The 12,911-nt window shown below is 41.5% G+C and overlaps 1 protein-coding gene across 3 annotated transcripts; it reads left to right on the top strand.

The window, feature by feature from the left end:
* The first annotated feature begins 2,874 nt into the window (after nucleotides 1-2,874).
* On the top strand, nucleotides 2,875-11,410 carry depdc1a (DEP domain containing 1a). 3 transcript variants are annotated; one of them, XM_029428806.1, is made up of 12 exons: nucleotides 2,875-3,065; nucleotides 4,016-4,281; nucleotides 4,402-4,549; nucleotides 4,686-4,810; nucleotides 5,041-5,171; nucleotides 5,449-5,496; nucleotides 5,818-5,955; nucleotides 6,366-7,307; nucleotides 8,259-8,431; nucleotides 8,810-8,986; nucleotides 9,703-9,909; nucleotides 9,992-11,410. In XM_029428806.1, exons 1-12 carry the CDS (start codon nucleotides 3,018-3,020, stop codon nucleotides 10,127-10,129), a joined length of 2,541 nt encoding a protein of 846 aa, XP_029284666.1. In that variant the 5' UTR covers nucleotides 2,875-3,017; the 3' UTR covers nucleotides 10,130-11,410. The 3 variants fall into 3 exon arrangements, with proteins under 3 accessions (XP_029284666.1, XP_029284665.1, XP_029284667.1); XM_029428805.1 differs by having other exon boundaries at nucleotides 6,345-7,307; XM_029428807.1 differs by lacking the exon at nucleotides 6,366-7,307.
* Nucleotides 11,411-12,911: the final 1,501 nt, after the last annotated feature.

Raw genomic sequence — 12,911 nt, 5'->3', positions numbered from 1 at the left:
CATAATAAGTAAATAACTGGGGGTGACGCTGGACATAAATCTTGGACATTATAAAAACTCAATTGAATTAATTATAATAAAAAATGTCAAAGTGTTGACAAAGCATCAATGTGCTTTAAGGTGTGTATTAAAGGTTCCACATCAATTCTGAAATGTTATGTTGTCAGCTACATCCCCCACCTGACTTAATGCAGTAATCTGTTTGGTCTCAAAAACACTAAAGGCCCTGACACACATATCCGTATGGCGGAAACGTATGCCGGCGCATACGAAATATCGGCAATACACTGGTGTGCGTCGATATAAATGAGGGGTATGTTGGACATAAGTAGTATTCGTGAGGAACACAGCGTTTTTACGCTGGGGTACTGTGTTGAACGTTGAAGCCATAAACATGTGTCGAGCATGTCAAAGACGTTCGAGGTACGGCAGTTGTAAATCGATATACGTGACGTGAAACCTACAGCCAACTCATTGATACCGGGTGGACAACCTATTTGTTAGCTATGCATAAATTATGTCTGACGTCTCTGTCGTATCTGCAACATATTTAGACGTATGAAAGGGCCATATTTCTGGCGTGTTCGGTGTTTCGTCTGCGGCCTTCGAACGATCACGTGACCCATGCCTATAAATATGGCGCCGATCCCGTCACAGAAACAACATTACCCAAGCAGTCAACATGCGACCCAATGCCGTGTATTTCGTATACGCCGGCATTCGCTTCCGCCATACGGACCTGTGTGGCAGAACCATTACGTTATATATTAGTCGAATACGTTTTGTGCAAGTATGGGATATGTTATGTATGCGTATCAATCCGTTAGACATACGACTCAGTGTACGTTCCGGATCCAATCCGATCCGATGAAAAGTTGGACGTATTTGGACTCTGACAAATTGTGGGCTGTTTTTCGTATACGTTTCCGTCATACGGATATGTGTGACAGGGCCTTAAACTTAATCTTTCAAAGTTGAAAAAGCAAATAGAACAGTATTACAGAAATACAGATTTGTTTTCATCACTCAAATCACCAATATGTAGTATAATGTATTTAAGTTTGAATATGTCTGTACAATTACAGTAAATTGCATACTTGAGCAGGTTATCTCAAAATAAAACACATTAAATGAATAATGATGCCTTTCGTTGAGCTGTTGACATGCATTTGCACATAAAAGGCCAAATCAACAGGTCTGTGTACTGTAAGACAACACATACCGTAGTACTATACTACATAATAATATATTTTTCAGTGCCCCACCGTATTTGTACACAATCCCCATAGTCCAGAAAGTGTAAATGTTTATGACCCCATCTTCATTAGACCAAACGGTTTTGAATTCTGACACTTTACCACTGTTTGCTTCTGTCAAATCACTTGAATTTTCAAAGGCCTCACAAGTTGCATGTTATCCATCTCTCTCCATAACTGTGCTCCTCTTCTTCTATCTGTGTAATTCCTGGTGTGGTTACTCTGCTTTTCCATGAGTCTTAATGAGCAATAAACTACCACAGCTGCTCAAGTGATTTCAAGTGAATCTCACTCTCAAATGGTGTGACTGCCTGCTCCAAATTATAAATCCCTGTGTTGGATGTTTGCACTTCACTGTGTAGAATGATGAATGTGCAGAGTTTGACACAAGGAGCCCATCTTCACATTTATTTGCTGAAGAGGGACATTTCTCTGCACTTCTGCGAGCTAAATCGGAATTTAGGACGTGTCAGCACAAGCATAGTTTTGTGACATTCTATGCAATAAGCAACTTGCTCAAGTGTTTTGTGGAAACTTGAGGCATCCATTTTTTTAGTAAAGTAGGTGACCTCTTGTGTCCAGCAGTTAAACTTTTGAAATTAACTATTTGCGTATACATAGAATCAAAATGTTTCATTGAGGAGTAGATGTATTAATGAGGTAATTTAACTTTTTTGTGGAAAGACAGATATTTTTTAAATCAAAGTAGAGTTTTATGTCTTACAACATGTTTGGAGGTGATCTTTCAAGCATAAAGCTGGCTGATGATCTTTCAGTGTACTATTTGCATGACATTAAAAAACATTAGCATGTCTATAGCAGCCCACCCTCCCAGGATCCATCCCTTTGGAACTGTCTCTAACCTCCACTGTCTTTTTGAGTGACCCCCACCATACTCTCATTCTGCCTTTAACTGATCAGCATGATCTCCACAAAAGGCCTTTTAAAGACATGCTAATGTACATTCTGCGTGTGAGTGTGTGTGCCAGTGAATACAATAGAGTTGACTCCACATTGCCGACACTGCAGCTCTTTGACTGCTCCTTTAGGCAAATTGGATCACAGCAAACTATGTGGAAGAAAGTTTTTTGTGGAGGACAGAAGGATGGTGTCATTATGAATGCTTATGTTGTCAATTATTTAGATTAAATATTGAATATTTTTTAAAGACGTTGACTGGTTAAATTATTAATTAATAGAATGATATTGATTGTAAAAAAAATGTGAACTTCCTTTTTGTATGGAAAATATTATATTCACCAATGCAAATATACTAAAAAGAAACCAAACATACAACAATTCAAAATAGAAATCAGACACATTAGCAATGAAAACAGTAGACCTTAATGCAGGCAATATTCTCCTGTTTTTTTTCTCGTCGAATTGTATACCTATGTTTTGTTTGAAGAAGATTGTGATGATACAATAAAGAAAAAAGGGGTGGTTTCAAAGGTAAAGCACCCTAAATCTGATTGTTTTTATCGTACTGCCTTCACGTTCTCACTGTTTTTCTCCTCTACCCCTCCTCTTCGCGTCCAGGCTGATCACGTGACCCGCGCGTCGTCCAATCCAGTGCCAGAAGAACACGGCTCGTAATTTTGAACAGACGGAGAGCAGCCAGGCAGAGTTGTGTATCATCAATGCTTTCCATTCACACTATCCGGTAGCAAAACATCGGCGAATACTTCCCTGAGTAATGGATATTTTTACCTCTAGTCATATTGGATAAAGGGAAAACTTTCTGTCTTTTTTGTGATCAATATGAGTTCTCACGTTATCACCCCCGGACCTTACCGGGCCACAAAACTGGTAAGTTAACGTTGGTTGATAAGGTCTTGAGCTAACTAACGTTAGAGCTGGCTAACTGCTAATTCATGCGACAAATGATCGTCAACGGCAACGCTGTAAATGTTAGCCGTTTAAATAAACGTTACACTATAATTGTTGAATAACTTTGTTGTTTTAATTTTATAAGAGTGTTTATCATTTATTAAATATCGTCTTTCATGAGTGTTTACTTGACCAAGTAACGATAATTTGTTAAATTGTTCACGTAGCTTTTTCTCGAAACTAGTTGCTGCAACTTTTGATTCCCATGATAACACCAAGTATTCTGTATGCACTAGCTAACGCTAATTGATTTAATCTTTTGGTTTTAAAATATAACAGGTCACTTTAACTACTATCAAAGTCTGTAAAATGTGATAGTGGAAAATGACTCGTTTGTAAACAAGGTGACTACAACTCAATACTTCAAAACTCCACGTATTTCCAAGGTGCATGGAGGTTGGAAATAGTCTTTAATGGTCAAAATTCCAACAGGTCAGCAACAGTTGTAATACACAGACACACTTAACAGTTAACCAAACAAACCATGACCTGTGGCCCCGTGGATAACCCAGAAGAATGCTGTTTGTCTCACAATAAACGTGCTCTTTATACTACCGGTAAATGTTTTGCTTGAGTTTAGATAATTTAGGACCATTAATCAATGACTCTTCAGCACTACTTTGTTCTCTATTGTTTGTCTTGATTGTGGAGAACTTGTGCATTGTAGATGCATACTCATCTTGTTTCAATGCCAGAAAGATTTGTAAACCTCGACTCAAGCTGCACCAGTGCATAAATTACTCCAGTGGTCTTCCGGTCAATGCTGTCAGGAATGCACCTCAGGACACAGTCTTGAAATGAAATTGGATCATGACATAAGTTCCACATGGACCAGTTGGTCAGCATTAAACTCCTCCTCTCTGTTTCAGTGGAATGAGATGACTCGTTTGTTTCGGGCTGGTATGCCCCTCAGGAAACACCGGCAGAATTTCCGGCACTACTCCTCCTGCTTCACCGCCTCAGCCGCGGTGGAGTGGATGCACCAGCTGCTCTGTAGCAACAGCAATTTTGGCCCCGATGTCACCAGGCAGCAGACGGTGCAGCTCCTGAAGAAGTTTCTGAAGAACCATGTGATCGAAGACGTGAAGGGTCGCTGGGGCACAGAGGATCTGGAGGACAACAACACTGTGTATAGGTAGGCAACTTGCTTTGTAATTATTTAATTATTTATTATTATTATTTACTCTAAAATTAGAGTGAAAGTCGATGTCGATGTGCTCCCCCACACAAAATGATGTCCTCTCTTTTTTCCCAGATTCCCCTCCACTTCGCCTCTGAAGCCCATTCCCCGTCCATCTTCAGGCTCAGCCCCTGGCTCTGTTAAGAAAAGGCATTCATTCATGGACAGGGAAGGTTTCTTCAAGTTTAGGAATATCAAGAAGCAGCATGAGAAGGAGACACAGGTGAGCTAGACAGGACATTGTATCAATGTCATGTACAACATAATGCTAAAACACAGTTGCAGGTTTGAAGTACGATCTAAATGTGAAAAATAATCCATTGTGCGATGGTGGTTCATGCTCTGTTTATGTCTTCCAGGAAAATGTGGATCCTGCCCTCCAATCAGGTGGAGAGAATCGGTCAATAGGAGAGCAGCAGGTGCCAAGGCGAGAGCTGACGGTGGAGGATGAACAGGAGATCTGGAGAGACATCACCCTGACCCAGTACAAACGCATAACTTTTTGAAAACACATAGCCATTACAAGTATTTCACAAAGCATGTTTTCTTTTATTTAAATAACCTGTTTGAAAATTAGGGAGATTTGTGTGTGTGTGTGTGTGTGTGTGTGTGTGTGTGTGTGTGTGTGTGTGTGTGTGTGTGTGTGTGTGTGTGTGTGTGTGTGTGTGTGTGTGTGTGTGTGTGTGTAACTAAACCACGTGTGTTGTGTTCCAGCCTGCAAAGGATTCTGGGCGTGGCATCTCTTGATGAGGTTTTAGACCAGCGTTATGTAAACCCACAGAACATCATCCATAATGTGACCAAAGTCAACAAGCATGGAGTGGTCACGCTGGACGACAAGACCAGTAGGTTTATATATCAACAAAAACCCCTTTTTTTTTTCATAATATTGAAAAAAAAAAAGTTTTCTCTATTCAGCCTCTCTAATTGAACACATATTTCACGGCATACTTACTTAATTATCTTTACTATGTATACTGCTCACTTCAGAACTGTTGTACACTAAAATCTGAGAATCTATCACAAGACATAATTTATTAGAACCTTTTAGGTGATACAACCCACAAAGGGTACACTATACTGTAACTAGCAACCAGTCTAACCTGTTAATCTTCTCTCTAGATGACCTTCCACACTGGGTTCTGTCTGCCATGAAGAGCCTGGCCAACTGTGAGTAACAACAAGCTGCTTTGACACCTCTGTGCTGCATGAACATTGCAAAGAATTGAGCGTGGGGGGAAAAGAATAACCATCAGTTTTCAACAACTACATTTTGACTTCCCAAAGCTTGCCATATAAATGATTAACTTTATAAACTCTGCACTTTCTCATGAATCTCGATCAACATTCAGGAAAATGAATGTCTTTGTTTATGTAGATGTGTAGAATTCTATGTAAAGTTAGAAAATCTCGTACGTAGGTTTGTGTTGGGACCTTTCAAATATCCTTCACTCTCTTGGTAGCTGCAGTAACCTCCTGTTTTATTCCTAGGGCCGAAGTACGACAGCGCACAGCCGTCCTATCCCGGCTTTGAGAGAGATGTCTTCAAAACAGTGTCAGATTACTTCTACAGCCTTCCGCAGCCTGTACTCACATACGAACTATATGAACTATTTATCAACGTCCTGGGTAGGTACACTAGGACTCATTTCATTGGGCTTTTTCCTGACGTGAAACGGAAGTTAAATGGAAGTATGCAGTATCTTGTTGCTCAATCGTGTTGACATGCTGTTTCCACAATGTGGATGCGTGCTCTGACCTCTAACAGTGGACTGCTAACAGGGGATTTTGGTTGTTGTCACTTCTGTTTGTGGAGTCCTAACAACAACAACAACAGTATGAGCATCTGTACTCTCCGTGTCTATGCCTGTTATGTGTTGCCTCTAAACCGGCTGATGGTTCAGTATGTAAAGTAAAGGTTTGAACTAACTTAACCCTCTCCCTGCCTTTCACTGTTCGCTTGCACTCGCGCTCTGCCTGCCCCTCCTTTTTCTTTTCTTTCTTGCATCCGCTTTCAGTGTTTTGTGGGTACGTTGCAGCGCCCACCACGACGCACCAACGTGGGAAACGCAAGAAGTTCGACCTCCCCTCAGTCCCCCCTCCAGTCAAGACATCCTTCCGCTCCACCGAGTGTCTCCTCCTGTCGCTGCTCAGACAGGGGACATGTGACGAGACGGAGTCGCCGATGACAGAGGTGCTTGGTGGGAAGCTCCGGTCGCGGCTGGCAGCGCCGAAAGGAGGCTTTGAAAGTGCAGGCAATGGTCAGTTAGGAGGCAGCTGCATGAGTCTCAGTACAATTAGTTCTACAAGGCCTCGAACCCGGAGTTCCTCACTTGAAACTATCCTAGACGACTCTGCCCCTCTCAGCAGGCAACAGCTGTTCCTGTCCAATGACAGCCTGGCATCCTGCGCCTATAGCATCAGGAGCCAGGGTGACAGCGTTGCCAGCACAACACCCCACAGTCATACAGACTTTCCATCTGTATCCAAAGCAACTCCATTTACTTCAGGCTGTGCAACTAGAGATAGACTGTCAGTCGCACAGAGGTCGCGCACCTTGCGGCCACGCAGCATAGGCAGCTGTCTAGACATTGTCATAGAAACCAGGGAGGAAGATGTCAAAGAGTCCAAGTGGCAGGGCCGCGCAGCCAGCTGCCTCAACGTGAACACTCCTGCAGACCAGCATCACTCCTCCTCAGCTTCACGTCCTCCTTCGTTGCCCTCCTATCCTCCCGCCTTTTCCTCCTATGCTCCTTTCCCCTCCTTCTCTTCATCTGCTTTGGCCAAAGTACAAGGGTCTCGTGCTACTACAGGACCTAGTGGGCCCAGAGCCGCCTCCAGTACCTCTAATCTTTGGACGCTCCCCGCACCCGCTGTTGTCCGACGCTGCCTCAGCTCTCTGGATGTGTCGAAGCCGTCTCGCACCGTTTCACTGTTCAAACTGCCAGTCTGTGTGCCTGCCCAACCCAAACCTGAGCACAGTAAGACCCTCTCACCTCTACCTGTCTGTGTGTCTGCTTGTTCACTGACGTCTAATCAGACTAATTCCATCTAACATCTAACATCTGCTGGTATGGAATGTTTTAACTCGGTAATACAACTTCTGTTGAACTCAAAAGGTGAAGTCGAGATGCGAGTTGAACACGATTTCATTTTTGTGTTAGATAACATTTACAAGGTTCCAGTCAACACCTTAACAGAACAAAGTAATAAAAGAGAGTCCTGGTTCAAGGTGCACAGAGCTCATTAGATAGTAAAGGTATGCAGCATATTATATGATGCTTGCTTTTGGCATGCTTTGGTATGTCAGCGCTGCTGCTTTTAATTTATGCAATGCACTTTGCAGTTATGTATCACAGTCCTGCATAAATATCTCCTGGAACGTTGACATTTCAGAGACAGACCCACTGAAATGTTGTTTCAGGAACTCAATGGAGAAACTCTTCTTCTCATTCATTAATGTCAATAAAAACTCTGTGAAATCCAAGGCGCAGGACTCCTTCGCCGCTCACCAACTGTAGAGCGACATCTGGCAAATTTGTAATATCAACATTATTCTCATAACACGTTCTGTGACTGAAATGTCAGAGTTCCAGCAAGTCTATCCGTGCAGGAGCATGATGCACATCATACAGTCCTGGACCAGGGCTACGAACAAGGGTGCACAAGCTTTTTAATAGCATATTACAATACATAAAAGATTATGTTAATAAATCTTACCTGACTTCTCTCACACCGTAGCTTGTAGTTGATTAATCTCATCATCCATCCATCCATTTGTCTGATCTAGTGAATGTGACTCAGTGATGGATGAGTGTGGCCACAAAGAGTGATTGTACAGCTGTTTGTTTCTGCACTGTCTGCACCACAGACTTCACCTGCCGCCATCGCTATGACTGTATGACTGTATGACCGTGTGTGTATGTCTACAGGCGTTCTCCAGCCTCAGTGTGAGCGTGTGGCCATCGAGGCCCTGCAGCTGTGCACCCTCCTCCTCCCCCCCAACTCCCGCAGGAAGCTGCAGCTCCTCATGAGGATGATGTCGCGCATCAGCCAGAACGTGGACATGCCCCCTCTCCACTCCGCCATCGGCACCCGAACACTGGTGAGGCACAAAACTGACGGGACGTTCTTGTCGCAAGACCTACATCATTGTTCCTCTGTAACACTGTCATTTGTAGGGATGTCACTAGAAGGTACATTTGTAATGTTAACGTGTTCAAATGTTGTAAATGTAAACTGGTTGGCAAGTTGTAATGAAGGATTGTTTTGTATTTTGAAGGCCAAACATATTGTTTAGTTTTTACTGTGGTATTGAGAATCGTGGAATTTCACTGGTATTTGTATCAACTACTCAATTTCGGGTATCGTGACATCCCTACTAATTTCCTTCAGATGACATTATTGTTTCAATATTATCTTATTTCATTATTTTCCTCAATCATGTTTTTTTTTTTTTTTTTTTTTGTCGTTTTCATTCCAGGTGGTTCACACGTTTTCAGGCTGCGTTCTGGGCAGTGCTGAGGAGTGTGATTTGGACGAGCTGTTAGCTACCAGACTGGTGTCATTTCTAATGGACCATCAAGAAAGCATCCTCTCGGTCCCAGACTACCTGCACAGTGCTATCAATGACCACATACAGTACCTGCGCACTGTACAGGTACACCCATTGTTACAGTATATGCATCCTGGGTGTATATGGACAAATAGAAAAACCACATACACACACACACACACACAAAAAGCATGTCGTATATTTGTATAAAGACTCCTCATTTATATTAGTATAAACAGGTATAAATTATGGTATGGTTTATTATGATGGAAACCCTAATGCAAAAAAGAAAATCAGGTTAAAACCAGAATGGGGGGAGCAGATCCACTTTTTGGTTTGTGGCAGTCATGTATATGATTTGATTCTATTTTAGGATTTCTAGCTTCATTTACTGTGAAATTAGCTCATGATTACAAAGTAGTCAATTAAGCAGTCATTAAACTTAACACCCCCGTGTTTATATGAACATGCTCCAAATTAAAATAAGGCATTTGATCCCTGGCGTACCCTCGACACAGTGAATCGGCTCTTGTTCGACTCTTGCTCCCGCAGCTACTTCTTTAGTGATAAGTTTCTCTTTAATAACTCTGCTGTCAACCGATTCTAAAACTCTCTTGTGTTTTCAGAGAGTTAATAACTTAATGCCAATGTTTAGTTTATCTAAGTTATTTTGAGATGGTCTCACGAACCCTGTTATTAAATGTTGTGGATGTATAAAATGTGTCTTGAATAGTTAAATGAAAAAATGGGATTTGGTCTTCATCTGCTTTGATCGAGTAAATCGGAGAAGTTGTGATGTTGTGTCACTCTCCTGACCCCAGGTCCCGCTCGATGGTGTTTCTAATGTTGATGGCGGAGATGCAGTTTGCGTTCCGATGCCCATCTACGCCTTCTGCCGTCAGATTAGCGGCGCTGAGTTTGAACAGCAAAAGCTGGAGTCTTCCCAGAAGGCCATGGAGGAGTTGCTGGAGATGCTGCTGACCAGCCAAAATATGAGTGAGAAGGACAGACGCAAGAAGCTGAAGCAGGTAACCAAACACTATCTGACTGTTTTGAGAAGCAGTTCTCACCAAGTTTACTCACAACTGAGTTGTGTCGTCTTTGCTTCAGTTTCAGAAGCAGTACCCAGACATCTACAGTCGCCGATTCCCCTCCTCAGACAGGGACAGCAAGAGCGTCAACAAGCCAAAGATTAAACCTCCGCTTCTCAACATCAAGAAGACCAAAGCTTTCAGCATCAGGAACTAAACTAACCATACAGGTTGTCTCCATTATAGAAGCCACAGTCATGTTGGCTGCACTGTAACTGCACTGATACTAAGAGATATGGGAAATCTCTTTGCAGCCATTGTTACATTGGTGTGTCTGTGTGTGTCTGTGTGTCTGTGTGTGCAGTTGCTCCTTTGAGCCGTTCACATAGATTTCTGTGTTTTAAATATAACGTGTTCATGGGGTAGGATATTTTTTTTTTTTTTTTTGTAAAACATGCTTTCTTGATGGATTTCTCTTTTTCCCCCTCACCAGTATTTGCGTGTTCAGATTGCATTGTGGGAGTAATAAATATGCAATTCTAAGATCACTGGTCCATATGGGAATAATTTGATTATAGATTTCTTAATATATATGAATGACGATATTGGGAGTAGTGCTAGATATGTCTTTGCTTGACTTGTTTATTTCCATGGTAACTGTTTTTATAGACTTTACTAAACATTTTATGTCATAGAATCAAGTTTTACTTGAAATGTTCTGTTAGTCATGACGCTTTTCTCAAAATGTTCATTCTTGTTCTTTTTGATTCTTTTCTTCATCCTGTTGCTTTCATTTGTGTGGTTTTCTTTTGGAAGCGTTTTTACGGTACCGTTTTAGGTTTTCTCATCGGGGATCTTTTGATTTTTAGGATCTCAGCTTTTTCATATACAACTCCAGTTATTTTTAAATGGAGCATTTCCTATCCAGTTTCTTTTATTCCTTGCGTTTGTGTGTCTCATCCCTGCTTCGTTTATTGGATACAGAAATATTTTGCACTGGATTTAGGCATTGTAAATGGCCGGTAAGATTATGCCAACCATCAGAATAGTTAATTTATACATATTTAATGCATATTAGACTCTAAAGAAGGTTTCACCAGACACCTGACATACTTTGAGTATATGATTGCTCCTTCTTAAAGGTACAACCTTGTGAAGTGTTTTTATCAAGAAGTGAAGTTTCTATTGGCTGTACCTATCGCCTCTTATAGGTAGTAAACAGATATATCTTGTCAAGTGTCTGAGGAAATGTCAAATGTTTGACTCAAAGTTTCAAGCTGTTCTTTTTTAATGTATCTTATATGAAGTATTAGTTCTACCATGATGTGTTTGTCTATACCTCAAATCAAAGTGTGTGTGTATGCACTCATTAGCAGAGTTTTTGGCAATACTTTTGCAGAGGAGTGTTGTATTGTACACATACACCGTTGTACTCTTCCTCTACATTGTTTACTATGCAAAACCCCAGGAAATAAATCTGTTTAACTGTTCTATTTATTTTCCATTGTCATGTCTCTATTTGCGATCAGTTTAACTTGTTTCGGTTTGAGGGTCAATGGAACATCTTTACAATGCAAACACACCAACAACCAGGCAGCTTAATCCAACTATCCAAACTACTAATCTGGAAGGAGTAATAGTTAAAGCAGCAATGTGTGATGTCGAGCCTCATGCTACAAAGAAATAAGGGGCAGCATTTCACCTCTACTACTGGGTCTATACAATCTAAATTTACAGTACTCACAAATATTAACTAGAATATGTCAAATTTCACCGAACTGCTGAAACTAAGAGCTGCTAAAATAACTGTTCTCTTCTAATCTTTTTAATCCAATAAACAAACTTTCAAAACGTACACAGGCCGTGGATGTATTACTGAGAAGCCCTCGGTGCTGAGGACAGACTGGCGCTACAGTGACTCACTATCACCTAATTATGAACTGTACTGAACATATTTATGATCCCCAGAGGATGTGTTTGACATTCATTTAGCTTTCCTCTAGTGCTCCCCTCAGGTCACATTGTCAATTGTTTTTACATAGACTACCAGCGGTTACATTGCACAGCAGTTGAATTTTCACAAGATCACACAGAAATTCATCTTGTCGGGCTTCTAATCATGCGTCTGCCAATCCAGCATCCTGTTGGGAGCTACTGGCAGCCACTGGCAAAGAATGACACTGAAGCCGCCGCAGATGTTGATCTGTTTGGTTAAAGTTAGCCAGAGTTTGAAAGATAGTTCATCCAATCCCCCTAGTAACTTCTCTTTTTCGATAATCTTGAGTAACCTGGTCAGGATGTCTGGACGGCCAAATGTTAAGGATTAATCCTCTGGGGACCATGAATGTCTGTACTAAGGTTAATGGCAATCCATCCAATAGTTATTTCAGTTTGTTAAATTGTCATTTATTTACAGGCAGGCATCAGTTAGTTAACTGTTAACTTAAGTGTTAGTTACACTCAGCAACATACTAACAGATTACGGCTACCTTTATTAAAACAACCATTCATTTTAATATGCCCTTTCGTCCATTTATTCAACTTTCATTTATCAAAATGACAAAGGACCAAACAAACAGACGTGGTTAATCATTCACTCTCTCCCACCAAGAGAAAACTCTGTAGCTCGTTCTCCTTCAGAGCCAATTAAAATAGTTTGAGGGTTTGACTTGAGGCTGTCTGGAACTCATTAAACAGGATTCCTTCTACATGCATGTTCACATACAAACAACAATACCAGCACACTCTGGTTTTTAAAAGCTGACTTCATTAGTTTGACCCACATCATTGGCCTGTTTGTGAGAGTTCGTGTTCCCAGGTTGACAAAGACTTTGTTTCGGGGCCCGGAGAACATTCTGCATGGAGCCGATTTCCAGACGGCTGAAAGGAGAGGAGACAAAGCTGGCTTGTTCAGCTCTGGGTAAGACCAGAAGAGGAGGAGGGAGGAAAGAGGGAGCAAGGGAGCAAGAGGCATGAAAGGATAACGGGAGGCGAGGAAG

This window comes from Cottoperca gobio, chromosome 4 (assembly GCF_900634415.1).
Source record: "Cottoperca gobio chromosome 4, fCotGob3.1, whole genome shotgun sequence".
Classification (NCBI taxonomy): domain Eukaryota; kingdom Metazoa; phylum Chordata; class Actinopteri; order Perciformes; family Bovichtidae; genus Cottoperca; species Cottoperca gobio.
The sequence above is the reverse complement of the archived record's forward strand: the minus strand, read 5'-3'. Positions and strand labels throughout refer to the sequence as shown.

Coding starts and splice junctions, on each gene's coding strand:
- depdc1a (XM_029428805.1), top strand. CDS start 3,018: ATGAGTTCTCACGTTATCACCCCCGGACCTTACCGGGCCACAAAACTG. Junction 5,172..5,448: donor CACGCTGGACGACAAGACCA/GTAGGTTTATAT, acceptor TCTTCTCTCTAG/ATGACCTTCCACACTGGGTT. Junction 5,497..5,817: donor CATGAAGAGCCTGGCCAACT/GTGAGTAACAAC, acceptor TTTTATTCCTAG/GGCCGAAGTACGACAGCGCA.